The 25,546-nt window shown below is 46.1% G+C and overlaps 3 protein-coding genes across 3 annotated transcripts; all 3 read left to right on the plus strand.

Moving 5' to 3' along the window:
• Window positions 1-17,108: 17,108 nt before the first annotated feature.
• LOC136490784 (glucan endo-1,3-beta-D-glucosidase-like) lies at window positions 17,109-18,124 on the plus strand. The gene is made up of 4 exons (XM_066486976.1): window positions 17,109-17,274; window positions 17,391-17,419; window positions 17,542-17,776; window positions 17,873-18,124. Exons 1-4 carry the CDS (start codon window positions 17,199-17,201, stop codon window positions 17,896-17,898), a joined length of 366 nt encoding a protein of 121 aa, XP_066343073.1. The 5' UTR covers window positions 17,109-17,198; the 3' UTR covers window positions 17,899-18,124.
• Window positions 18,125-18,134: 10 nt separating this feature from the next.
• On the plus strand, window positions 18,135-19,071 carry LOC136491979 (uncharacterized). The gene is made up of 2 exons (XM_066488159.1): window positions 18,135-18,410; window positions 18,514-19,071. The coding sequence occupies exons 1-2, from the start codon at window positions 18,135-18,137 to the stop codon at window positions 19,069-19,071; spliced, it is 834 nt and encodes a 277-aa protein (XP_066344256.1).
• Window positions 19,072-19,260: 189 nt separating this feature from the next.
• LOC136491980 (uncharacterized) lies at window positions 19,261-19,782 on the plus strand. The gene has a single exon (XM_066488160.1). It carries the CDS (start codon window positions 19,261-19,263, stop codon window positions 19,780-19,782), a length of 522 nt encoding a protein of 173 aa, XP_066344257.1.
• Window positions 19,783-25,546: the final 5,764 nt, after the last annotated feature.

Below are 25,546 nucleotides of genomic sequence, written 5' to 3' on the forward strand. Positions count from 1 at the left end.
TACTCAGACGACAAGTTGCTTACTCAGTATGCTTCTGACTGAGGGTTTTTGATTGCGCCGTCTGTTAGTTCCATGCTTTATTAATGATCAATGTAGCTATGTACTAGAAATTCTATTATGTTGTCTTATATTCCATTTGAACTATTGATGTATTGTACCCATGTATCATATACTCGGATTATTCATGGTCGATCTTAAGTGATCCCATCCGTTTGTATCATGCGTCATGCGTTGAGAATTTCTAAAACGAACATAATCGAGTGAAATTATCTCGAATACGACGTCATTGTCCACTGGTTTTGCCGCACCATAGTCCACGGCTCGGTAGTGACGCGCCATATCCCACGGCGCGATAGTGACGCGGACAGAAACCGACCAGCCTTAATTGAGCTGCTGTCGGTGCTGTAAACAACTACAAGTGCTGCCACGATCGTACGCAGGTTGAAACGAATATGAAGCAAATAAATAGAAGACAAGTTGCCACAACATTTGCATTGGTTCATGAGTCTGCAAGTTTCAGACGACAATATTCGTTCGACATAAGTCCGACGTAACAAACTAAGTCCTAGGAATGTAAGGATCCCTCGAACGCCTCTTGGAAACCTCGTCGTCTGGTGGAAGAAGAGGATCGTCGTACTCTACCTCAAGAAGTGGGTACATCTGGTGTGGCGTGGGAAGGGCCATCCTGTTACAAATTGATAAACAAAGAGTTAGAGTATTCAAATTAACAATATTCAAATTAACATTGTATAGCATTGCAAAATTTGAACTACTTATTATGCAATATGAACACAATATGAAAGCACATGTTGCCCTTGTCTTCTATGCCTGCTAGCCTTGTGACCAGATTCTTTGCAAATGGAGCAAAGATTCCTGCTACGGGTCTCGTTGAAGTCTCCCCCGCCATATATGTCTTCATCGTACCCTCTCATAGCGTCCATGTCCCTCTTGAGTCACTTCTTCCTCCTACCCTTCCCTACCTTTATTAGATCCGGATGCGGCACGTAGTCATAACCATTATAAGGTGTCCACTGTGTCAGGTCAAGTTATGGCTCGAAGCTCATCTCCCAAATACTAACGGTGTTCGAACAGAGATACAAAGGTGACATATATGACAGATCCTCATAGTTGTACCCGCGAACCCTGCAGGCCGTGATCATATGAGAGCAAGGGGCATGCATGATCTGAGAGACGTTGCAACTGCACTATACCTTTTCAAGATTAATTTGGTAGTTTCATCCACCATAACGTTCGCCGCCTAAGCTTGTGCCACACTTGCCCCGTACACTAAGATATGGTGGCGGGGTCCATATGGCTCAGCGGTGTGCTACTTGGCCAATTCCTCAGCCTCCTTTAAATGTTCAGCTCTGGCCTTTCCAAAATGCCCCTGCTTAGCTATATTCCTCTGCGCAAGTTCTCACCTCTTTACAAAATATTTGTTGCACTTATGAAAGGAGAACTCAACAATTCCAGACACTTAGGCAATGATCGAACTCTGGTGAATACATGGTTGAAGGACTCCGAGGAGTTAGTGGTCATGATGCCATACCTGAAACCCCCCTCGTCATATGCTAATGCCCACTGAGCCTTCTGTTCTATCTGCGCCTCTAACCAAGCCTTTCTCGCTTTATTTATCATCTTGTCTAGTTCTCTCTTTGTCTCCTTGAACTGGTGCTCTGTACGTACACAACATAGAGCCTTTACCTTATCACATACCTCTTGCTTCCACTGTCGTCGCCAGAAATTAGTGACAAAGTGTCTCATGCACTATCTATGCACTAGAGGTGGGAACCCATCTATATGCTCAGTTACAACATTAAGAAGCCCTAGGTGATGGTCTGAGATCAAATATATAGTGCGAGATGAGCCAAGTACTTGTACACATAGAAGCCGCATGAACCATGACCACGAGTCATTGTTCTCTCCCTCTGCCAAAGCAAAAGCCATCGGTAATATCTGGTCCTCAGGATCAACAGCAGCAACCATCATCAAGGTGCTCCTGTACTTTTCTGTCAGGAAAGTGCCATCAACAAGTACGACTGGCCGATAAAACTGGAATGCATGTTCCGTTTGCGCGAACGACCAGAATACACGATAGAGGACATGCCTCAACGGGTCCTGAAAAAATATCCCTCCAGTGTCCACAAACCATTTCAAGCCAGGGTTATAGTAATGCATTGCACATAAGATACGGGGCACCCTATTGTATGCTTCCTCCCAACTACCCCATCGAATCGTCAAGGCAATTTGCTTAGCACGCCAAACCTTTTCGTACTTCACATCATACTTAACGAATCCAGACATGGACTATTGTAAAGAAGACATCGAAATATCGTTATTGTCATCAACAAGCCTCAATATACAACGGACAAGGTAACGTGCAGTGAGCTACTGATGATTTTCCTTTCCCCTATTTGATAGGCAAGTGTGGGGTTCGACAACTTTACTTATCCTCCACTTGTCATCACTCTATCTTTTTTGTGCATTTAACCTCCACATACAACCGTTTTTGCATATCATATGGTATCTCAACTCCTGGTCTGAATGGGTGATGGTGTACGGCCTATGGTGGTACACATCATAGTCCTGAAGGAAGAGCTTCATCTCTGACATTGTATTGAATATCATCCCCTTCCTAAGGTTTTTTTTCTCATGGTCATACAATGATTTCCTACACATCTGGAGACCGGTGTCACAAACTACCATATCCATCATGCTGACATCCCTATAGTTCAGAACACCCCTAAAAGGTATGTTCATCAACCTTAGTTGCTCAAGCTCAGTCGTTGTGTACTGTGGTGGTGGAACATACTGCTACGCTTCGCTAATTCTGGCCCATGAATCATAGGGGGTATCATCTGTTGTCAAATTTATGACTAGTCTACCCTGAGCTTGGATACCATGCAAAACCTCAGTTGGTACTGGTAATGGCATAATATGAACCGGTATTGGCATGGCATCAAGTGGTGTTGGCATAGCATCTGTACCTCCTTGGTCATCATCATAATTGTCTGAATCACTGCTAACTACATCACCAATCCTGTCCTCCTCCTCCTGCTCCTCCTTCTCTTCTCATTCGAACTCATTCACATCGAAGTCATTACTTATACAGCCTACTACAGTTGAATGAAACTGTTCCCGCGTCAATTGACCGTCCAAATCTATGTTATCCTGAGTTACTTCCCATTTGACCCCTAATTCTTGTTTATTGCCTCCAACACCATCAATGGATGGGCCGTCCTAAACACCCTGAATCCTGTACCCATTTTCCACCACCACCTCAGCCATGGGCACATTGGAACCTTGGAGCATCCTAGTGTAGCCAGAACAGTGAGCAGGGTCACGTAAGGGCATGAGGATATAGTGTGCCCTAGTCTTCCCAGTATCAAACCTCCCCTTTAGTGTGAAATTACCGCCAAACTTTGCATTCAAACGGACACAAAGGTCGTTGAAGCTAGGAGGTTCATTAAACCATTCCAATTCTTCTTCCATATCCTCAAACATACCATCTTCTCTCCAAACACTTCCTTCGTATAAAACTCTAACACAATAATCTATCTACAAAAGCATTTCAAGAAACTTTATCAAGTCGTTGAAATCGTCGTACGTAATGTCCATAGTAATATTAATACATATTCTAACTATAACAATACTAACTAATCTAATATTAACATCTATACAAGGCTAACTACAACTAATTAGACTAAATCTAATGTATAACTAGATTCACTGTCAATGTTTCACCACTGATAGCCTGCCACAGGGGTACTCGGGGCAGTTTGTTCGGGCTTTAGCGTATGCAGAACTCGATGGTAAACGCAAGAGACAGTCGATTTATCCTGGTTCGGACCCTCAATCGTGATCGAGTAATAGCCCTACGTCTAGTCGGTGTTAGCCTTTGCGTTGGATTGATTGTCCAGTGTTGTCTTTCCTAGGAACCCCGCCCTTCTTTATATAGTCAGGAGGTCAGAGTCCTAGTCGGTTTACAATAAGAGTTCCTAGTAGAATTACAGAATAATACTACTACTACTAAAATTACATGGAAAGAATTCTAGTTAGACTAGATCTTCTCCTTTCCTTGTGGGGTATCCCGTGGGTCCTATATCGATAAGCCCCTAAGTACTTCATGGTTGAGCTCTAGAAGCCTCGTCTTGTTCCTTCAGGTCTTGCTGAGCAGGAACAAGCATCGTCCGAGTGCTTTCTTGAGTGGAACCGTGTAGCGCTTCTTAGGATCTTCGAGTGGTGTGTGCTTTTTTGAAGAAAAAAGTATTCCCATCTAGGTGTAGCCTCTGAGCCTCTTGCTATTTGGAACAAAAAGTTGGAGTATGTTTTTGAAAACTCCTGTCTTGAAAAAATTTTCTGAGTGATGTGCGCTTTTTTTTGAAGAAAAAGTGCACTCACTGAGTGTAGCCCTCGAGCCTCTTGCTATTTGGAACAAAGAGTTGGAGGGTCTTAAATCTGAGTTGTTTAAAAAACCTCTCCTATTGCAACCCTCGAGCATATATCCTGGTTATTTTATTCAGAAAGAACTCGGATACAGGGTCTTGGCATATTCTCTGGTAGACTGCTGTTGTCAGATATAGTTGTATGGTGGTGGTTGAGTGTAAATGCTGTTTATTCATGAGTTGTATAGTGTTGGTATATCCTTTTGAATATGCTCGTCCTTGAGTACTATTCCTTCACGCCTGAGTCCTCTTTCATTGAATTCTATCTTTGTATTGTGTCCTTTGTTAGGTTTGTTCTGTTGGTGCTTTTGGTCCATGTGCACCGCTTCTTTGGTCTATAAATACCTTCCTGGTCTGCTATTTTGATTCATCGAGCATTTTGTTGCATGGTCTGAAATCTCCGTAGTCATGAATATGATAGTTTCTGAAGTAGAGCAGCCCCCGGGCGTATTTTGTAGTTCTTATATATCTTGTCGTAGCTGGAGGGAGTCTTGTGATAGGGATTAGAGGTAGACTAATCTCATAGCGGCATTGTACCAGAAAATACATGGCGGTAGTTGGAGGAAGTCTTGTGATGTGGGATATGTTCCTTCATCCAGTAGTTCTGGGTTGATCCTCCTCGCCTGCCCTACGACTGTCCGGTGCAGATTAACGCCTGGTCCGGCATCACGGGCTTGGGCCTTCCCTAGTCCATATTGTCCCACCATGTTGCTGATTTCTATCTTGGATGTACTACGTTCGTCCTTTGAAGAAAACAGTGTAGCCGGGTGCGGTTTGTTCTACCGAGTAGCAATTTGGAACATATAGTCGTTCCAGAGCCAAGTTATGTCCGGGTTCCTTTTTGCTACCTTGCTTGTCATAGTACCGAGTTTGTTGGGTCTTGTAAGATGTGTAATCTTGTATTCTTTGAAGCCATTTATAATGGAAAGAATCTTGTCTTCTAAGTTGTCATTATTTTTTCTGCTGATGTCCTGGTTGTTTATGAGATTCCTGAGTTCTCTCTATAAGAACCGAGTTCTTGTGTTCCTTGTGAGGTAACCCTTCGTTGCTTCATGGTTGATGAGTTCTTTTTGTAGCAATATGATAGCTCTATCGTGGTGTTGGATGGATAAGTTCAAAATCTGCCCGTTGAACTATACCTTTGTGTAGAAGTGTGCCGTCCATCATTTTAGCTGTGTTAATTATGTTGGGAAATGGATCATTGCATTCTCATGCCGTGTTTAAATGGGCCTAGTGGGCCATGTTTTTATTGCTGTAAAAATCTATTTAAAGGCCTTTCTTCTTCTTTTTCTTTGTTGTCCTGCTTTTGCCTTGAAACCCTAGTCTTCAAAACTCCGCCGTCTCCATTGTCGCCGTCATCTGAGCGCCGTTGTTTGAGCATCATCGTTTCTTAGTGCTTTATTGCTTTTGCTAGTATATGGGTAGGAAGAAATCAGCGAGCAAGTCCTAGGCAACCTTCATAGATGAGGAGGCATCGCTTTCTGTGATTGAAAATCAAGAATTCAAGGCCATGAGGGCTGCTCAGAAGATCTAGCCGGCTTCGACTATGACTGAGGATCAGTTGTGCGACCTTGTCAGTGATGGTCTGATCCAGGACAAGGAGTTTGCGGATTGGAAAGCTGTAGGCCAGCATCGGGTCCCAACTCCAGGTCCTGGTGAGATTATTCTTTTTATCTCCTTTATTCGTGCTGGGCTCTGCCTTCCTGTTTCTGCTTTTCTTCATCAATTTCTCATTTATTTTGGGATTAGCTTGAACCATGTTACTCCCAATGTTGTCCTTCATCTTTCTGTTTTTGTTCATCTTTATGAAACTTTTCTTGGAATTCCTCCTTCTCTTTCTCTCTTTCGTTACTTCTTCCGTCTAAAGCCCTAACTCCGCAGCGATGACACCCATGTTCTTGGTGGCTACGGGATTCAGCTTTGTTAGGGTCGTAAGAGTAAATTCTTTGATTATGACTTGGTTGATTCTATGAGGGATTGGCGTGTCGACTGGTTTTATGCCGCCAATATGATTCCTCCTCTTGCTGTTCATTCTGGTTCTGGTCCCGTGGTTAATGACCGATGGGATAAAAATCTCCTAACAATGGATGAGCTCCAAGCGATCAAGCCATTTCTTGAGAGGATATGTACTCTGAAACAGCAAGGCTTGATCGGCTTTGGGATCATTTCTAGTTTTCTTCGCCGCTGTGTTCAACCTCTGAAGGAGCGAGAGAATTATGGTTTTGAGTACTCTAGGGCGGAGGACCCTTCTCGTATTGTCCCTACCCTTGAGTTGACTGATGAGGAGGTGCTCGAGCGCCTTCAGAAGATGTTGAAAGGAGTAAGCGTTGTCCCATATGCTGTCCCTGAGTATTGTGCTAACAACCCGCCTCTTGCTGTGAGTTATTTTTTCTTATGCAGGTACTTTTTGTATTTCTCTTGCTGTCTCCACTTTTTGCTTAATCTTTCTTGTCTGGTTGTTTTACTCTTTTATAGGAATTGGGGTGTAACTTTGTTGATCCGATCTCCCTTGATGATCGCCCTACCATGGTGGAGACTGGGGAGAATCTTGCTGGGGCATCTTTAACCAGTAAGTTTCAAACCTCCACGATGTTTCCTGGTGTTTCTTCCATAGTTCTTGATGCATATGTAGAGTATGTTCCTTGTCCAGTTCCTCGAGCTCCTCGTAGTATCGGAAAAAGGGGGCAAACGGATTGTTCTTCTTCTGGTTTGTCTGCTATCAAAAAGTCTCGCCAGTCGAGTACTTGTCTAGGTACTCAAGTTATAGGTAGCATGCTCCTAGGTGAGCATATTAATATATTTTGTCTTTTGTTGTTTGTTTGTGCCTTTAACCGAGTACTTTTCTCCTTTTTTAGATGGCGCTGTGGTTGGCTTGTTTGAGAGTGAGGTAGATGAGGATGATGATGTGGCCCTTGTCATGCGTCGGTGAGTTGTTTTCTTGTTTTTCTGTTGTTGAACATCTCTTTTTGTTCTAACTTTGGCCTTGTTCTCTTGTAGTAAGTGGTCATTGAGCTCGAGTTCTTCTAGGGCTCCGGTACCGACCATGCCACTCCTGTCATAGAGTGGTGGTGATATTTTTGCTGCCATAATTCCTCCTCTAAAGTCTTTTGTTCGTCTTAGGGATTTTATGAAGAAGAAGATAGCTAAGTGAGTGAATCCTGGTTATGTTTCTTTGCTTCTATTTTCCTTTTTTCTAATTCATATTCTTATCGTCGAGTTTCCTTATCATCATGTAGACCCTCGCCTTCCCTTAACCCTCAATCGACCTCTTGTCAGTCCTCTGGTGCGCCCCTATGTACTGAGTCTAAGGACTCGGAATGTACGGTCGGTGAGGTGGCTATGAGGGAGACAGGGTTCCCTGATGATCACGCTGCTGCGGATTTGCTTACTCTGGGGGTGATCGTGGCTGTGGCGGTGGATCCATTTGAGGAGGTAGCCGGGCCTTCCCAGGGTACGGCCCTAGTCTTGTCTTCTTTGCCTCGGCCGGCTTCTCCCTCTGCTCCTCTTGCTAGTGGCGTTCAGCGTTTGGATGATGATGTGGTGCAATAATTCGATGCCACTCATCGGTTGTCAGAGCTGACCGCTGCCTGAGGAACATTTGCGACTTCTTTTGGGGAAAAACTCTAGGTAAGTTTTTTTAAAGTTCTTTCTTTGGATGTTTGTCTTTCTTCTGTTCTTATGTCTTATTTTTCTCTCTCTTTTGTTCAGTCTTTTTCTTGGGATCATACTGGCTTCTTTTTCTCGTCTGAAACCAAGAAAAAGTTGTCTTCTGAGGTTAGTGCCCTAAAATAGAGCTTGACCTCTGTCGGGCTGAGATGGAGACCGAGCGTCAAACGCACCAAAGGGAGAAACAAGCTCTTCGTGCCTGCGTGGTTGAGGCAGAAAAGCGGAGGGATGCTGCTGTCTAGGAGGCCTTGAAGAATGTGGAGGCCATAAAGAATGAGTGCAATGGTATTGCGGGTTCTTTTTGTTTCCTTTTGTATTCAAATTTCCCTTTCTGCTATGCAATGGTATTGCGAGTTCTTTTTGTTTCCTTTTGTATTCAAATTTCCATTTTTGCTGACTTATTTTTTGGGGCCTGGTCTTGCTCTCCGAGTTGAAAAGCAGAAGCTCTCGGAAGGTATTGAGGAAATGAAGATACTTGTTCACAATAGTCACAACAAGGCTGAGGAGGTAATTACTCGTGCTGAAGAACTCGTGCTTGCCAGGTTGATTAGGCATGGAGCTGACAGGGATCTTGTGTAGATCCAAAAAACTGTTGAAGTCTTGACTGGCAAGTTGGCGACGGCTACTGAGAACTAGAATGCTTTGTGAAAATCATTTTGGTCAGTAGCCGATCTTCTCTGGACTCCATCAGATGATGGTCAATCTTGGGCTCAGTTTATTCCCAAGTTCTGACCCATTTCCAGGAGTTCGTGAAGAGGTGCGCCCAACTATGTACCAGAAATGTTCTTGCCTAGGTCCGGGTTCTTGCTCCGGAGGTGCCTTTGTCCAAGATTGTAGAGGAAGCCGAGAGTCAAGAATATCTGGATGCCGTTGAAAAGGTGGAGCCTGAGGTCGAAGATTTAGCCAGGAGGATTGTAGATAATCTTAATATTGATATTTCTTCTCTTGATGACGATGCTTCATGTAATTGACCTTTGTACTCCAACCTCTGTAATAGGATATTAGACTTCTTTTTGAATGAGGATCCTTTATTTTTTGTTGATGTCTTCTTTACCTTGATGTCTTCGCCTTGTTTATTCTTTAAATGAGTTGTCCAAGTGATCGGAAATTTTTCCAAGTAGTCATTTGTTGGTCGTGGTGCGCATCCACAGTTTGGGGTGGTTGTGTTGTTTCATCTGTTGTAGGATCACTCCTTGATAGGTCGAGCGTTTGTATGGCTTTTATCAGCGCCATGTAATCAACTCGGTATATGCAGATCGTTGTCTTGTCAAATCTTCTTGATTTTGTCAAGTGCTTGTCAGGCTTTCGTCTGCACCGTGTAAACAACTCAGTATATGTAGATCGTTGTCTTGACAAACTTTCTTAATTTATCGAGTGCTTGTCTGGCTACCGTGTAAACAACTCGGGTTAAGTAGATCTTTGTCTGACAACCTTTTTGTTCTTGTTAGTACTGAAGAGGCTTAGGATCAACGATCTCAAGTATCTTTAGCTTCTTCTTTTTAGCTTTTTTGCTTAACTCGATGTAAGGAAAATGGACCCTAGGCACATTTACTTTGGATTTTGGTGTTTGATGACCAACATAGCCAAATTGGACTAATGAATTTGTGAGTGTTTGTTTTGTAGTTCAACAGGGTGAAAGACGTGACTTGGACGAAGGCAACGTGATGATCCGATGATCAACACCTTAAGCAAAGACCTTAGGAGCACAAGAAAAGACCCAAGATATCAAGCAAAGTCCAAGCATGAAGATAGGAACCAAGCCGTACGCAAGATCGCGAAGAAACGAGCTCGTAGAGGCGACCGGACGCTGGACCGGACGCTGGAAGCGCGACCGAACGCTGGACCGATGGCTCGGCAGACAGGCGACCGGACGCAAGGACTGGACGCTGGCGGCAACCGACTGGATGCAGGAACACAGCGTTCGATCGAGTACAGAAAGGTTCTAGAGCAGCACATCTGCGACTGGACGTGTCTGGTGGCAGGCGACCGGACGCTGGCCAGTGTCCGATGAGCATATTGCTGGCTCAACGGTCGGGACGACCGGACGCGTCCCATCAGGACGATTTAGCGTCCGGTCAGTAGTAGTTTTGTGGGAATTCGACCCCAACGGCTACTTTCTCAGTGGGGCTTATAAATACAACCCCCAACCGGCCATTTGAGGTGTGTGGAGCTGAGGAAACATACTAAGGGTGTTGATACACCATTTTAGTGATCCCCATATGCATAGTGCTTAGTGTTTTATTAGGTGATTAGCATAAGTGCTTTGCGAAGTGCTTAGGTTGATTAGACCACCGCTTATGCGCTTGCTCTAGGTTTATGCCTAGTGTTTAGTGAGGTTTGCATACCTCTTACCACCCTGTGCTTGCGAGCACAAGTGTTGTACATCGAAGGGGCTTGAAGTCTTGCGAGATCACACCAACCGTGTTTGTGGTGTGGCCGCCATCGTGTACCAGAGGGAACAAGGCCCGCGGCGTTTTGGCCGAAAGCTTGATAGTGAAGACAGCGGAGAGCATCTAGGAGAGGCTTGCTGAGAGGTACATCGGAGACCCACTTGCGCGTTGGGAAGGCCCGAGGCTATCCACGGAGTTACCCGACCAGAAGCTTGGCCCTTGCGAGGGATTCCTTGCGAGGGGCTCCAACGAGGATTAGGGGGAAGCTTGCGCGCTTCTCGATACCTCGGTAAAAATACCGGAGTCGTGGATGGGAATTTGCATATCTCTACCTTGCTCTTTAGCTTCTGCATTTACATTGATTACTTTACTACATTTGCGGCAGAGATAGCAACACACTAGCAAAACCGTAGTTGCACATTTAGATAGTTTATCTTTTGTATAGGTTTTGCTAAGGTTAGAAGAAGAGGCCATAGTTTTGAGTTAGAATTTTTAAGTTGCCTAATTCACCCCCTCTTAGGCGTCACGGTTCCTTCACTCGAGATATGGCTAGCATCTGGCTCTATCCCTAGTTGTAAAAACATCTTAGGATCGGTTCAGGTGTATGCTCAGGCATAGTTTCATCCATTTTGCTTTTTGGTTCGGGTGTTAGCTTATTAGCTACCCATATCAGCGGGCTCAAGCATCTTTTTGGCTTTTTTGCTCTCTACCGGTATGCTCAGGCATAATTTTAGCCATTTTGCTTTTTGGTTCAGGTGTTAGCTTATTAGCTACCCTCATCGGCGGGCTCAAGCATCTTTTCAGCTCTTTTGCTCTCGGCCGGTATGCTCAGGCATAATTTCAGCCATTTTTCTTTTTGGTTCGGGTGTTAGCTTATTAGCTACCCTCATCGGCGGGCTCAAGCATCTTTTTAGCTCTTTTGCTCTTGGCCGGTATGCTTAGGCATAATTTTAGCCATTTTGTTTTTTGGTTCGGGTGTTAGCTTATTAGCTACCCTCATCGGCGGGCTCAAGCATCTTTTTAGCTTTTTTGCTCTCGACCGGTATGCTCAGTGAAAACAACTAGGGGAAGCCATAATAAGACATATGTTGTCGAGGAACACCATCTTTATTGATCATGAACGTTGATATGTTTAGTGAAAACAACTGGGGGAAAGTCATAATAAGACATATGTTGTCGAGGAACACCATCTTTATTGATCATGAACGTTTATCTCTTATGGCTTGTACATATATTCTTCCTTGAGTTGTTTTTATGCATAGAATCTTCTTAGTTAGCTGATGTGCCATGTATTGTTGACTTCTTTTCTATCTTCAGTTATCAACTTGTACGTGCCTAGTCCGGTGACTTTTGTGACAATAAAAGGACCTTTCCACGGACTGAGTAGTTTATGGCGTTCGTCAGTTTTTTGTATTCTTCTTAGTACTAGGTCTCTGATTTGGAGTGGTCGAGTCTGGGTATTCTTGTTGTAGTGGCACCTTAAACCTTAGAGGTATTTGGCTGATTGAAAGGTAGCGTTTACTCTGACTTCTTCTGTATTGTCGAGTTCTAATCTTTGGGTGTGTTCTGCTTCTCCTTCGTCATATTGTTCTATCCTTGGTGACGTCCAGATCAAGTCGATAGGTAGTACGGCTTTTGATCCGTAAACTAGGAAGAAAGGTGAGTATCCGATGGCTCTGCTTATTTGAGTTCGTAGCCCCCATACTACTTTGGGTAATTTTTTAATCCATTTGGATCCATAGTCCACTAGTTCTTCATACAATCTTGGTTTTAATTCGGCTAGTATGAGTCCATTAGCCCTTTGTACCTGTCCGTTGGCTTCTGGATGTGCGACTAATGCGTAATCTATGTCGAAGCCACAATCCTGTGCCCAACTTTGGAATTCTGTAGCTGTAAAGGAAGAACCCAAATCTGTGATGATTCGATTGGGCATTCCGAAGTGGTGCATAATGTCTTGGATGAACTCAACTGCTTTGGCTGCGCTATATTTTGCAAGTGGTTTGTATTCAATCCACTTGGTGAACTTGTCAATTGCTACAAAGATGTACTCGAAACCGTCCTTTGCTTTCTTGAGAGGTCCTACTTGATCCAGCCCCCAGCAGGAGAAAGGCCAAACGGGAGGGATGCAGATGAGATTGTGAGCTGGTACATGAGCTTGTCTTGCGAACATTTGACAACCTTTGCATTTTCTGACGAGTTCTTCTGCGTCTTTCAAAGCGGTTGGCCAGTAGAATCCGGTGAGGAATACTTTGCTGACTAGTGTTCTTGAAGCGGCATGATTTCTACAGCAACCTGAGTGTATTTCGTCTAAGATCTCTTTGCCTTTTTCAAATGAGACACATTTTAGGAGTACTCCTGATGATGCAGCTCTTCTGTACAGCTTGTCCCCTACTAGGACGTAGTTCTTGCTTCTGCGAACAACTTGAGTAGCCTCCGCTTTATCTGCTGGCAACTTATTCTCTTTGATATAATCGATAAAAACCTGGGTCCATGAGGTGGTGATTACCAAAATCTAGGTGCCTTTAGCTAGGAGTTCAGGGGTTATCTCACCGGGTTGTTTTATAGAGGGAGCTGATAACTCCTCTATGAATACGTTAGGTGGGACTTTCGCCCTGTCCGATCCGAGCTTGGCGAGGACGTCTACTGCAATATTAGAATCGCGCAGGACATGTAAAATTTCCAATCCTTGAAAATGTTTTTCGAGTTTCTGTATTGCCTTCCGTGGGGTGAAATCGATATTAAGAGCACAAAATTCAACTGCCCACTTAGATATGCGCCTTGTTGCGTCTCTATTGTGTAGGATGTCTCCGAGTGGAAAATCTATCACCATGGTAATCTTTTGGCTTTCAAAATAGTGGCGAAGCTTGCGTGAAGTGATCAGGAGGGTGTAGAGTAGTTTTTGCACATGCAGATACCGAATTTTTTATTCTGACAGTACTTCGTTGATGTAGTATACTGGGCGTTGTACTTTATATACGCGCCCTTCTTCTTCTCTTTCTACGACTATCGCTGTGCTGATCACAGTAGAAGTTGCCGCAATGTATAACATCATGTCCTTGTATTTCTTTGGAGGTGCCGATGTTTCACCACCGATAGCCTGCCACGGGGGTACCCGGGGCAGTTTGTTCGGGCTTTAGCATATGCAGAACTCGACGGTAAACACAAGAGACAGTCGATTTATCCTGGTTCGGACCCTCGATCGTGATCGAGTAATAGCCCTACGTCCAGTCGACGTTAGCCTTTGCGTTGGATTGATTGTCCAGTGTTGTCTCTCCCAGAAACCCCGCCCTCCTTTATATAGTCAGGAGGTCAGAGTCCTAGTCAGTTTACAATAAGAGTTTCTAGTAGGATTACGGAATAATACTATTACTAAGATTACATGGAAAGAATCCTAGTTAGACTAGATCTTCTCTCTTCCTTATTGGGTATCCCGTGGGTCCCGTATCGACACTCACTAACTGTATTAACTAAACTACCTAACTTTACTATCTATACTAACTTACTATATTACATATACTAACTAAACTAACTAACTTTACTAACTATATTTTACTAATTATACTAACTTTATTTATTTTACTAACTTACTATACTAACAATATCGATTCAATCAACAAATACACTAGGGGAGTACCTTGCGGCAGCGGCGCTCGTCCTCGTGGCGGTGGCGCGCTAGATCGGGCTGGAAAATGCAGGTGGAGGCCTCGGCGGGCACGGCGGGTAGCTGCCGTGCGTGGCCGGAGGGGGTGGCGCAGTGGCCGCACCGGGCGGCCGGCGGCCGTGCCGTGCCGGCGTTCATGGCGCGGTGGCCGACGTGCTCGGCGGCGGGCTGGCGCGGGCGCGGGCAAGCGGGACTGGCCGCGGGGCTTTTATTCGGCACGGCACTGCCGCGCCAAGATCGGTGGCGCGGCAGGCCCTGCCACGTCAACGGCTAGCCTTTCCGGTCGTCGCCACGTCAGCCTCCTGCCGCGTCACCCCCCATGGCAATAGACGCGGCCAAAAGTGTTAGTTTTGAAGAAAAAACAGTGTTAGATTTAAAATTAGTTTACAAAAGGTGTTAAAATTAAAAAAAAATCACATAGGCAAGGTAAATTTTCAAACACAAAGATGGTAGTATCTACATGTTAAATTGACATCGCAAGGTGACAATAATTTTCACAGCATGCTATTAAATAGATCAACCCTTAATCCCTTGCATTGAAGTATTATAAGTTACTTATAACACAAACCCATGCCAGGTTCCCCTACTGTGATTGCTTTCTCGATTTTAAGATATCCATGTGTTTACCTGTAACGCAGGTGGCTCTCTTCTCTTGTGATGATGTCTCTCTTTTATTGTCGGATGCTGATAAATGGAAGCCTAGGGCGCTCCATCCTAGAAGGTGAGGAAATGGACCGCGCCAAAGTGTAAACAACCATATCATCAAGATGTCCATACCTACATCTTATGCAGCCAAAATTGAAGCACTCCAGACGCCATGGAAGGGTGTAGCCATACTGTGCTCTCTGTATAAAGCCATCCATTGGCCGATGTAATAGCAGAACTTGTCGTTGTAGTACAGAAAGTTCTGTAGCAAATACTAGTTATGAAGGAGATGCCAGTCGCACAACGAACTGTACATGTGCATGTTGCTGGTTTCATCAGTTTATATCCGAAGCCTGGAAGCTTGACGATTGTCTTTCATCAGCTCAAGAGATGTTTGATCGAGATTGGTTTCGCACCCATCGCTTTCTAGTCCATTTTCCTTGAGTTGGATTGTGCAGGACACTATGAGTTTGGTGCAGCATGTGCTTCTTGTGCTAGTTGCCCTGCCGCCTTTTGGCTCCAGTAATACATAGAGCAGTTCAGATCTATCTTGTGCCATAAGAATTTCTCTGTTCTGCTTCGATTGTGTTGGTGTTTGCAGAAGGTTTGTGAACATTTTGCTTTGAGTTGCACATTGTTGACCATGTAATCTAGTTTATTCTTTGTGCGTTTGCTTGTGGTAATCTCTTATTACCGTTGTTGTTAACAACTCTTTTTCCTTTTAATAAAAAACGTGCCTCACTCATGGCACGGTCGAGATTTTTTTTTTCTTCGAGAACAAAGGTTCCCGAACTTTGAGAACATTTCTGAAATCAATTCAATCTCTCTCTTTCCACGCAAAGTAGGGGGGAAAAGTACTAGACTCAAGATGTGGCTCTGTTTTTGTGAATGGATCGCTTCAAGTTCCTCCGCCTGGCGTGGGAGAGCAGGAGCAAAGCCAAATGGAAAAGGCGTAACGACAAGAACAAGGAACAAAGCAAGGTACGTTCTGAGTGATGACATCTTTTACGGCCAGGGGCTAGTATTTGATTTTTGGATCTATCTCTATCTCGCTCTCGCAGTAATGGAACCCACATGGATCAGGAGCAGATAAAGTAATGCATCATTTGGTAATCATGGGTGGCTCTCTCTGTTTATTGTAGAGCCATCCGTGGATAGAAACTCTGGTTAGTAGAGAAAAGGGGCAATTCTTCAGCTCTGTTGGGAAGCAGTACAACTGTAAGCTCAAATTTGAAAGAAATTCGATCCTGAGCAGTGCCTTTTTTCCCCCTCCATATTGATCTTCTTCTTCTTTTTTTTTTTTTGTTGAGAATTCCTCCATATTGATCCTGCTTTGACTAGCATACATCAGATGATCAGAAAGGCTAGACTGAGGACAGAAACCTGTGGATAATAACCAGGAGTTGGTCAACGTGGGCCAAAATGTCCTGTGTGCATCCACCAGGCTTTGTGATCAGTGCCACGTTTAGGCCCTGTTTAGATCCCACCCAAAATTCAAAAATTTTCAAGATTTTTTTGTCACATTAAATCTTGCGGCACATGCATGGAGTATTAAATGTATGTAAAAAGAATAACTAATTGCACAGTTTGCCCGTAATTGACGAGATGAATCTTTTAAGCCTAAATAGTCCATAATTGAACATTTTTTGCTAAATACAAACGAAAATGCTACAGTAGCCAAAAGCAAAAAATTTTCGCATCTAAACGGGGCCTTAGTTGCACGTCGAATCGCCGGAAAGCTGGTAACACTGTAGCATACTGTAGCATTTCGTTTGTATTTGGTAATAATTGTCCAATCGTTGACTAATTAGGATCAAAACGTTCGTCTCGCAAAGTACAACCAAACTGTGCAATTAGTTTTTTATTTCGTCAACATTTAGTACTCCATACATGTACCACAAATTTGATGTGATAGGAAATCTTCTTTTTATATAATGCCAAAGTTTGAATTTTGATGGAAAAACATGGCCCAGATGAGGGGGCCCAAGATAAGATGCACTGCACAGTAAAAAAAACTGACGAGGGGGGAGAGAGAGAGAGAGAGAGAGAGATCGCGGACCGGAACAAGATCGCCAGTACTATTTGAGTATTTGTTATGCTGCTGAAGCACATGGCTGGTTGCCTTGGGTCGAAGCCAGAGAGACCTGTGCGGGTCACAAATTCACGCCGTCACATGCATGAGCATCCCAGCAAGCAAGCTGAGTCAGTGTCACCTACTCTACTGTCTACTCTAATCAACAAGGCAATCAAGCAGGGGGAAATCCTCTCCCCAAGTTGTCTTTATAAACTAGCTCCCTACTACTCTTCACTCTTCAGTGCAGACAGTTCTGAGTGCAGAGCCACTAGTCCCCAGCAAGGAAGGAACCCATCTGTGCTGAGCAGCAGAGCAAGATGCGGGGAGGAGATCGGCCATCTGCATCGCTCCTGCTCTTCTCGCTGGGGCTTGTGCTCCTCTACTTCACCTCAGGTGAGCTCAAGTCCATTTGTCCCTGCCAACTAGTAGACACTGGCTGTTCTTCACTATGAGATTACTGCGCTCAACTAGAAACAGCGTTCGTCTAAAATGGGCATGGTGTTTTGCAGGCAGCACCGTTGGTCTCGTGGAGGGACAGGTACTTGAAACCTTCAATACGTCTTTGCTCTTGACGCTATACGCCTTTGAAATCTTCAATTCTCAGATGAACAATAACCTGGTTGTGGTTGGATCTGCCGTCTGCGTGGCAACGACCTGCAGAAAACCTGGTGCATCGCCAAGCCGTCGGCGTCGAACGAGATCCTGGCGCAGAACCTGGACTACGCGTGCTCCCAGGTGAGCTGCGCGGTGATCCAGAAAGGCGGGCCGTGCTACTACCCGGACAGCCTCGTGTCCCGCGCCGCCGTCGCCATGAACCTCTACTACGCCTACAGCGGCAGGCACCCCTGGAACTGCTACTTCAACAGCTCCGCGCTCGTCGTGCAGTCCGATCCAAGTACCACACCACACCAAACCCCACCCAGTCTTCCCTGTGCTCTCAAGTCCTTCGTCCATCTGTCATCTGATCGAATGTCGCTCGCTCGTTTTGCAGCTTATGGTTCGTGCACGTACTACTGAGGAGCCGAGGGAGTCCGGGAGAGAGGCGGCGCAGACTAAAACTACTGATGATGATCGATGCAGATTGCAGACGAGAGAGATGCATCGTGCCCGGCTGCATTTGTGTGCAGATTGTTGGTTTTTCTAGTCTAGAGTGCCAATTTACCAAATGCAGATTGTTGTGATGTGTTGTGCCTTGGTAGCCGTGATGCAGTTGACATTTGGAGATTTCCAGCAGGCCCATTGATATTCCGTTCATGTGCTTTTCAAATTCAAATTCATTGCAGTGGTGCTGCATAGATCTCTCTCTTTTTACACTTCATTCAAACATGGCAATAGATGGATCTGCGTGTGATTTGTTCATTCCAGCGGCCGTACGAACAACACAAACGATCAGCGGCCGTCCGATCCAATCTCATTCTCGTCTCGTTCACCGTGACCTACCCAAACGCGTCGCCGCCCGGCACCACTCCGGTCCCCCGCGTCGGCAGCCTTTCTCGCGGCACGCCGGCTTCTTCGCCTCCCTCCAGCGGGTGGGCCCCGAACCATTCTTCCCTCCTCTTCTCTTCTCCCATCGAGCACAAGCCGCCATCCCTCTGACGCCGCGAGCGCTCTTGGTCTGTTCTCCTTCTCCAGGTGGAAGACCGGCTGGCCTCGGAGTCGGAGCAACAACATCAGGAGCAGAAGAAGAGCCCGCCGCCGCGGCAATCCGAGGCGTCGCCGTTCTCGGACACCATGACCGCGTCCCCAATCATCTTCCTCGACCCAGCAGCACCCGCACCAACGCCCAGCGGCACGGCCGCGAGCCGCGACAGCAGCGGTCCGGCGCTGGACTTCCTCACCGCCGTCACCGAAGAGGACCAGCGCATCCAACAGGATGACGACGACGACGACGAAGATGACGGCGGCGGGGAGGACATCGCGCGGCTCATGGCGCTGCTCGGCCTGTCACCGCCGCAACCGCAGCCGCCGGGGGGCGGCGACGGAGGCGGGTGCGACTGCAGCGGCGCCGACGGGTTCCTGGCCAAGGTCGTGGGCGTGGTCGCCCCCAAGTGCGACAGGGAGAAGGGGAGCCTGGACGCCTGGATCCGCCGTTACAACCGCGGGGACGGCGGCGGGTGCAGGGAGCCCGCGAGGCTGGCGCACCTGCCGAATTTTTTAATTTTTAGCCTTTTTTTTTTAAGTTTCTCATAAATAAAACCCCGGAGGAAAGATTTCACCCTTAGCTCGGCATTCCTGGCGCCAAGCTCCTGGTCTCGAAGCGAAGATGAAAGGTGACATGGCAGAAAACTCGATGCCAGTCACCCTGGCGTCGAGCTCGGCGCCAGAGTGACTGACGCCAAGCTCGGCGCCAGAGTGATTGGCGCCGAGCCTTTATTACCTATGGGTCCCGCACCTCTCTTCCTCGGCTCTTCCTCTCCCTCTCTCGCCCTAGCAGAGCAGAGCCGAGCTTCGCCGCCACCCGCGCACGTGCCTCCACCGGCCGCCCCGTGCCCGAGCCCGCCGAGCGCCACCACGGCCGCCCCGAGGCCGTGCAGGAGCGCCGCGCCGCGCGGCCGTGCCCCCCCCCGTGTCGCGCCGTTGCCTGTGGCTGGCCGCCCGCACCGCGTCGCCGTCGTCGCGCCGCGGCCAACGCCCCTCTACCCGCGCCCCGGTCCCCTCACCGGTTCCTGCGCTCGCGCCGCGCCCTCTCCTCACCTTGGCCTCGCCCTGTCTTGCCGCCCTCCACCGGCGGCCTCGCCCGCGGCCGCCGTGCCTCCCGCGCCCGTCGAGCCGGACTTGCCGCGTGGAGCCCCGGGCATCCCGCGCTCGCCGCGTGCCACTGTTGTCGTCGGCCGTGCCACCGCTGGCCCCGCCACCTACAGCGGCCAGTCATGCCACTGTCGGCCCGGATCGTTGGCCTGACCCACGCCCATCGTCCGCTGCGACTCCATCGACGTCCGTGAATCAGTCGTTGGAAAGATAAAAATTATGAATATGTAATGTACCTACTTAGTTGGCATTTGTTATTTACTAGTTAATATGATGACTCAGGTAGTTGATTTAGTTAGTGATCTAGTGAGATATATATATATGTAGATAGATAGAAACATAGATACATAGGTACATAGATATAGTTAGATAACTACTTAAATATGTAGTTGCATATTTAGTTAACTAAATATGATCTAGCTATTTAATGAGTACATTGTATATATATACGTAGTTATTATCTTATTTACTTAGTTTGTAGTTAGAAAATACTTATTAGGTACTATCTATCGTCTAATTTTGACTAAAGGACATGTGTTTCGTTATGTGTTTGAACTAGATGGACAACCTAGTGATCATATATCATGGAGGCACCGTTGAAAACGATCGTTATGGGTATGTTGAGTTTGTTGACATGCAAAGCGTGCCTATGCTATTCAATGATATGCCTTCATTTAGTGAGATGGTTGCAAGAGATCGGGAGGAGCTGCATTGCCTTGGAAATGATGGCATTGCAGTTGATGGTGTACTGCACCTAGGTTCTCCTCCCAACATCCTCAGGCGAATGATCTCAATTGGTTGTGTGGATCAGTGGAAGAACTATGTGAGATCAGCTATGAAGAGCCAACTGCAATGTTTGGACGTGGTTGTGCGTTGGGTGTTAGTTGATCCCATCCCTTATGGGTTTTTCCCACCATTGGATCAGCAGGCACACATCGACCCTCCCGTTCTAGAACCTTATATGCATGTGGAGATTACACCTACGGTTCTCGATGCTCAATCTACCCCCAATGCGGTAGTTGGAGATGGTTGTCAGACTCATGTTTCTATGGCAGATCCTCTTCATGAGATCCCTTTGACACAAAATCATACGAGTAAGTGTCTTAACCGCATAGTTTTTGGGAACTTACCTAGTCCTTACATCTATTTCTTTCATTCTTTCCTCATTTCTCTACTTATGTTGTAGGAGACATTCCTGAGAATATAGATGTGCCCCCTGTTGCTACGCAAGTGCACTTTGGAGATGGATTCTATGGCTCCAATAGTGTTGAAATTATGTATGATTCAGAGCCATATGAGATGGCTAGGGCTCTTGATTCTGATGATGATCGCCCCCATTAGAGAGCTGACAGAGAGTGATGTTGAGATGCTGAGGCATATTTTTCCCGGCCGCCGTGATCCTAGAGTTCATGAGTTCAGCGATCTTGCTCATTCCGATTAGGCGTTTGCAGAAGGACATGGTGATGAGCTTCTAGAAGCTCCTAAGGCCGGTCCTAACATGGTAATTAAGAATGGGAAGATGTTCAATGACCTCCCTGCATTGAAAAGGTGGTTGCAGGCTTTTGTAGTGATACGAAAGATACCTTACAAGGTATTGCATTCATATGCGGAGCGTCATTACACAGTTGTATGTGACAAGGAATGATGCCCATGGAGGGTTTGTGCAAGGAAGCAACAGGTCACCGGAAAATGGAAGATCACAAAAGTTGTCGGGCCACACAATTGTGCTGATCATGAGCTGACACTGAGCCATTGGTAGTTGACATCTGCTCTCATTACCAAGCGGTTGATGGGAATTTTACAGGAAGAACCCAACATGAAGGTGACAACAATTATCAGGACCGTTGAGGCGTTGTATGGAGGTTATGTGATAACTTATGGTAAAGCATGGAGGGCTAAGCAGCGAGTGTGGAAGATGATATATGGGGACTAAGAGGATGGGTATGAGCAGCTGTCAGTTCTTTTCAATGCAATCAAAGCGGTGAATCCAAGCATGCATTATGAGTACATCCCAAAATCAAATGCATGAAAAGATGGGAGATAGATATTCTTCTGTGCTTTCTGGTGCTTCCCTCAGTGTGTCGAGGCCTTTAGGCACTGTCGTCCCGTCTTCTCCATTGATGGTACGTTCTTGATTGGCAAATACCAGGGCACACTTCTTATAGCCATATCATGTGACGCAAACAACAAGTTGGTTCCTTTGGCATTTGCTTTGATTGAGAAGGAGAACAATGACAGTTGGAGATGATTCTTGAGGCAAGCCCGGACACATATGGTTGGGCCTGGTAGGGAAGTTGGCGTCATATCTGATAGGCACTAGGGCATACTTAATGCCGTGCGAGGGCAGATAGAGGGGTATGCACCTTTGCACCATCGTTGATGTACTCGGCACCTTGCCGAGAATCTACTCCGGAAGGATGGTGTGAAGGGTACTTTTCAGGAGGCTACTCGATAGCTTGAGAACAAGTACTTTCAGGAAAAGTTGGAGCAGGTTAGAATTGCATCAAATGCAGAAGGTAGACAATGGCTGACAGGTTTGATGAGGGATTTGGAGACATGGACGAGAGCTCATGACGTCGGTGGATGGAGGTATGAGTTTTAGTGCAGCAACATGGCAGAGTCATTCAATAAGTTGCTATTGGGGATACGTGGTATGCCCGTGAATGCAATCGTTCAATTCACCTTCTATAACCTTGTTGCCTGGTTCAATGATAGACACGCCCATGCATTGTAGTTGCGGAGTGATGGAGATATATGGGCTCCAAAACCAAAGGCACACCTAGAGAAGGCAAAAGAATGGGCTGACAAACATGAGGTTACATGCTTTGACCACGCCACTAGGACTTATCAGGTCAAGCATAGGGGCGGTATAATGTCCGACGACGAGGTCCAAGAGTCGAGGATCCATGTGGTTGTCCTCCAAAATTTCAAATGCACTTATGGTAAACTAAGACAGTACCACTTTCTATGTTCGCATTTGATGGCAGCAGCTAGGCATCGCAACTATAATATCGAGAGGAGGATACCTCACGAGTTCAGTGTCGACACGCTTGTGCACACATGAATCCCCCACTTTGTACCTTTCTGGGACCTTGGAGAGTGGCCTCCATATGATGGGCCGAAGTACATTACGGATCCAGCTTACCATTGTAACAAGCGTGGATCAAGGCAAAGGACGAGGCACATGATGGTTATGGATTAGATACCCGGAAGAACGAGATGTGGGAGAGGAACTCTATTTGTTACTGACCCCGAGCAGTACGATTGCGGCAAGTGCGGTAGACTTGGCCACAATTCACGAAGTTGCCATTGGCAGATTAGTGAGGTGCGACTATTGGTTGATTTTATTATTTCATATTTGTCATATTTATTTAATTAATTATGCATGTCTCAATTTATGCTTGTATTTGTGTCAATTACTTATACATTTCTAAGTTAATGTTTCATTATATATTGAAATTCTAATTCATTCACTTTTTTTATAGGATGGCGTAATTTCACCTGCTCGACCCGACGTATGAGGCGACCCACCGAGGACGTCTCATAGCGCTGGGGAAGGTAATAATCTATAAGTTTTGTTCAAAATTTGGTGAGAGTACATGTGTTCGTGAAGTAACAGGAGACTATGTTTTATTCGATGCATGACCTTTCGCTCCTTCGTCCTAGAACCCACATTGGGTTTTTGGACATGCGGTATGACGATAGGTACACTCCTTTTCTACAAAGAGCTGGCCTAGATGTCATCTCTTTTTAGGTTCATCATGGGTTGCCCAAGTTCAACTCAGCGGCCATAACTACGTTGGTTGACAGATATTAAATTGAATCATTACCTCCATTCATGGCCATTTGTTCATGCGATTGATTTTTTAACAAGTAATCTTGCTTTGTCTTAAATATAGGTGATGGCCAAAGACTCACAGCTTCCACCTACCTTTCAGGGAGATGATAGTCATGCTCTAGGATTGTCAGAAGATGCTAGGCCAAAAGATTCATGGCAACCCAGTCACGGGGCAGTACAGGTCAGAGGGCTGGAGAGCACGAGTGGAGGCCTTCCTTGGGCATGAGCTTGGTGAGCAAGGGGCTTGCACTTCTGGAGTTCTCATCTCCTAGCTACGAGAAGAGTTCGCACAGTGCCCCAAGGAGGCAGATGAGGAGACAGTTGGGTACTACTGCAGGGCGTGGATCTTACACTTGTTTGCCTACATTCTCTTCCCCAACACTATGGGTGACAGTGCGTCCTAGATGTGGGTCCACTGCCTTAGTGACTGGGACCATGCGACTCACTACAGCTAGGGCTCTGTAGTCTTGTGTTTTCTATACAGGTACCTATGCGAGGGGTGTCATCGGTCTTCGTCCAATGCGTCACTTGGTGGATGCGTATACCTGCTGTTATAGCTGTGGATGTGGGCTCATCTTCTAGTTGGCCGTCCAGAGGTTCTCGCTTGTTGTGAGTGGTTCCAAGGTCAGCCTCCAAGTCGGCAGCCGACATGGGCGTACCTTTGGGACAAGGTCAGGGTTCCGTACGCGAGGTTAGACTGGGCGTACATTGAGTTCACAAACAAGCTAGACACGCTGACGGCGTCTAGTGTAAGTAAATTTTATTTTCAGTGCTGGTTTGAAAAGGATCAGTATACCATCTAACATCTTGTTTGGGCATGTTGCAGGTGGAGTGGGAGCCGTACGGTGGAGAGGGCACATTTCCTTTTCAGTTGAGCAACGTTTGTGGGTTCGACGACCACTTCTATAGGATGAGGTGCCCTCTAATCTACTTCTATGCTATCGAGTTTCACCTACCAGATAGGGTTGCACACTAATTTGGAGTGAGACAGCTTTAGCCTATGTCTCCATTCTCGACTGGTGTTGACTTACACAAGTAAGTGTTTTGATATTTCAAATGTCTCATGATGGTCCATTTCTATTAAATGGTGACATGTACATGGATTCAAGTAACGATGACATACGTGCAGGTTGGATCGTCAGAAGAACAAGAAGATTTTTGACTGGGAGAAACACCACCAGTCCTTCATTGAGCAATGGGAGGAGATGCACAACAACGTAGACGATAACAACGAGCCGCACACGAACCATGAGTTCAGGCGGTACCAAGCTTGGTACCAGCGTGTGACACGTTGTAGGCTGAGCGTACAATGGACAGAAGATGACTACGCCGATATGGAGTCCTCCGACGATGAAGACACGGCATATGACCAATCGACTCGTGTAGGAAGGCAGGTGGAGGCAGGACCGATCTTGAACAGAGTGGTAAGCCAATTACCTTATTTTTCTACGTTAAGTTGCACAACAGTACATTAGGCATTCTTGGACCGACATTAAAAGTTATCTATTTTAGTTAGTGCCACCTTTGAGCCGTATCACCCTTATAATACGTTAGATTCTTGTACAAAAGAAAACAAAACATATTGCTATATGTTCAGAAGTATTATTACTGAGAACTTTGTTGTAGGGCAATACACTCAAATGCTCAGTTGAAGAGATTGAGCGCATTTGGCCAAGAGTTAGGGACGACTACATGCTTAGCTTCCTGGACATAAGATTAAAAATATTCTTTCAAACATATCATTAATACGTTAGATTCTTTTAGTTAACATAATTTTGTACAATAGAGGCCGTCACGTCGTCTACGTTGTGCGGCTGGTCATTGTGGTTGCAGGACAGACACGACGCAAGACGTGTGCGTTCCTTCCGCAGGCAGAGGAGGCTTGGGTTCCTCTAGCCAAGCAGCTACAGGGGACGGGGACGAGGACGAGGACGAGGAAGACGACGACAATGATGTGGACAAGAGGCACGAGGAGCTTGGCCCCTCTCAGTTCCATGACTCTCCCTCGACTCACCCTACACCGCCTCTAGGCACTAGGCGACGCCGTCCGCATGACCCTTACACTCCAGGTACGAGCGC

This window comes from Miscanthus floridulus, chromosome 11 (genome assembly GCF_019320115.1).
Source record: "Miscanthus floridulus cultivar M001 chromosome 11, ASM1932011v1, whole genome shotgun sequence".
Lineage (NCBI taxonomy): Eukaryota > Viridiplantae > Streptophyta > Magnoliopsida > Poales > Poaceae > Miscanthus > Miscanthus floridulus.

Bases quoted from the DNA above. Each gene is read 5' to 3' on its own strand.
- LOC136490784 (XM_066486976.1), top strand. From the start codon at position 17,199: ATGCGGGGAGGAGATCGGCCATCTGCATCGCTCCTGCTCTTCTCGCTG. The intron at 17,420-17,541 runs GTACTTGAAACC...AACGACCTGCAG, and splicing joins TTGGTCTCGTGGAGGGACAG to AAAACCTGGTGCATCGCCAA. The intron at 17,777-17,872 runs GTACCACACCAC...CTCGTTTTGCAG, and splicing joins CGTCGTGCAGTCCGATCCAA to CTTATGGTTCGTGCACGTAC.
- LOC136491979 (XM_066488159.1), top strand. From the start codon at position 18,135: ATGTGCTTTTCAAATTCAAATTCATTGCAGTGGTGCTGCATAGATCTC. The intron at 18,411-18,513 runs GTGGGCCCCGAA...CTCCTTCTCCAG, and splicing joins TCTTCGCCTCCCTCCAGCGG to GTGGAAGACCGGCTGGCCTC.
- LOC136491980 (XM_066488160.1), top strand. From the start codon at position 19,261: ATGGGTCCCGCACCTCTCTTCCTCGGCTCTTCCTCTCCCTCTCTCGCC.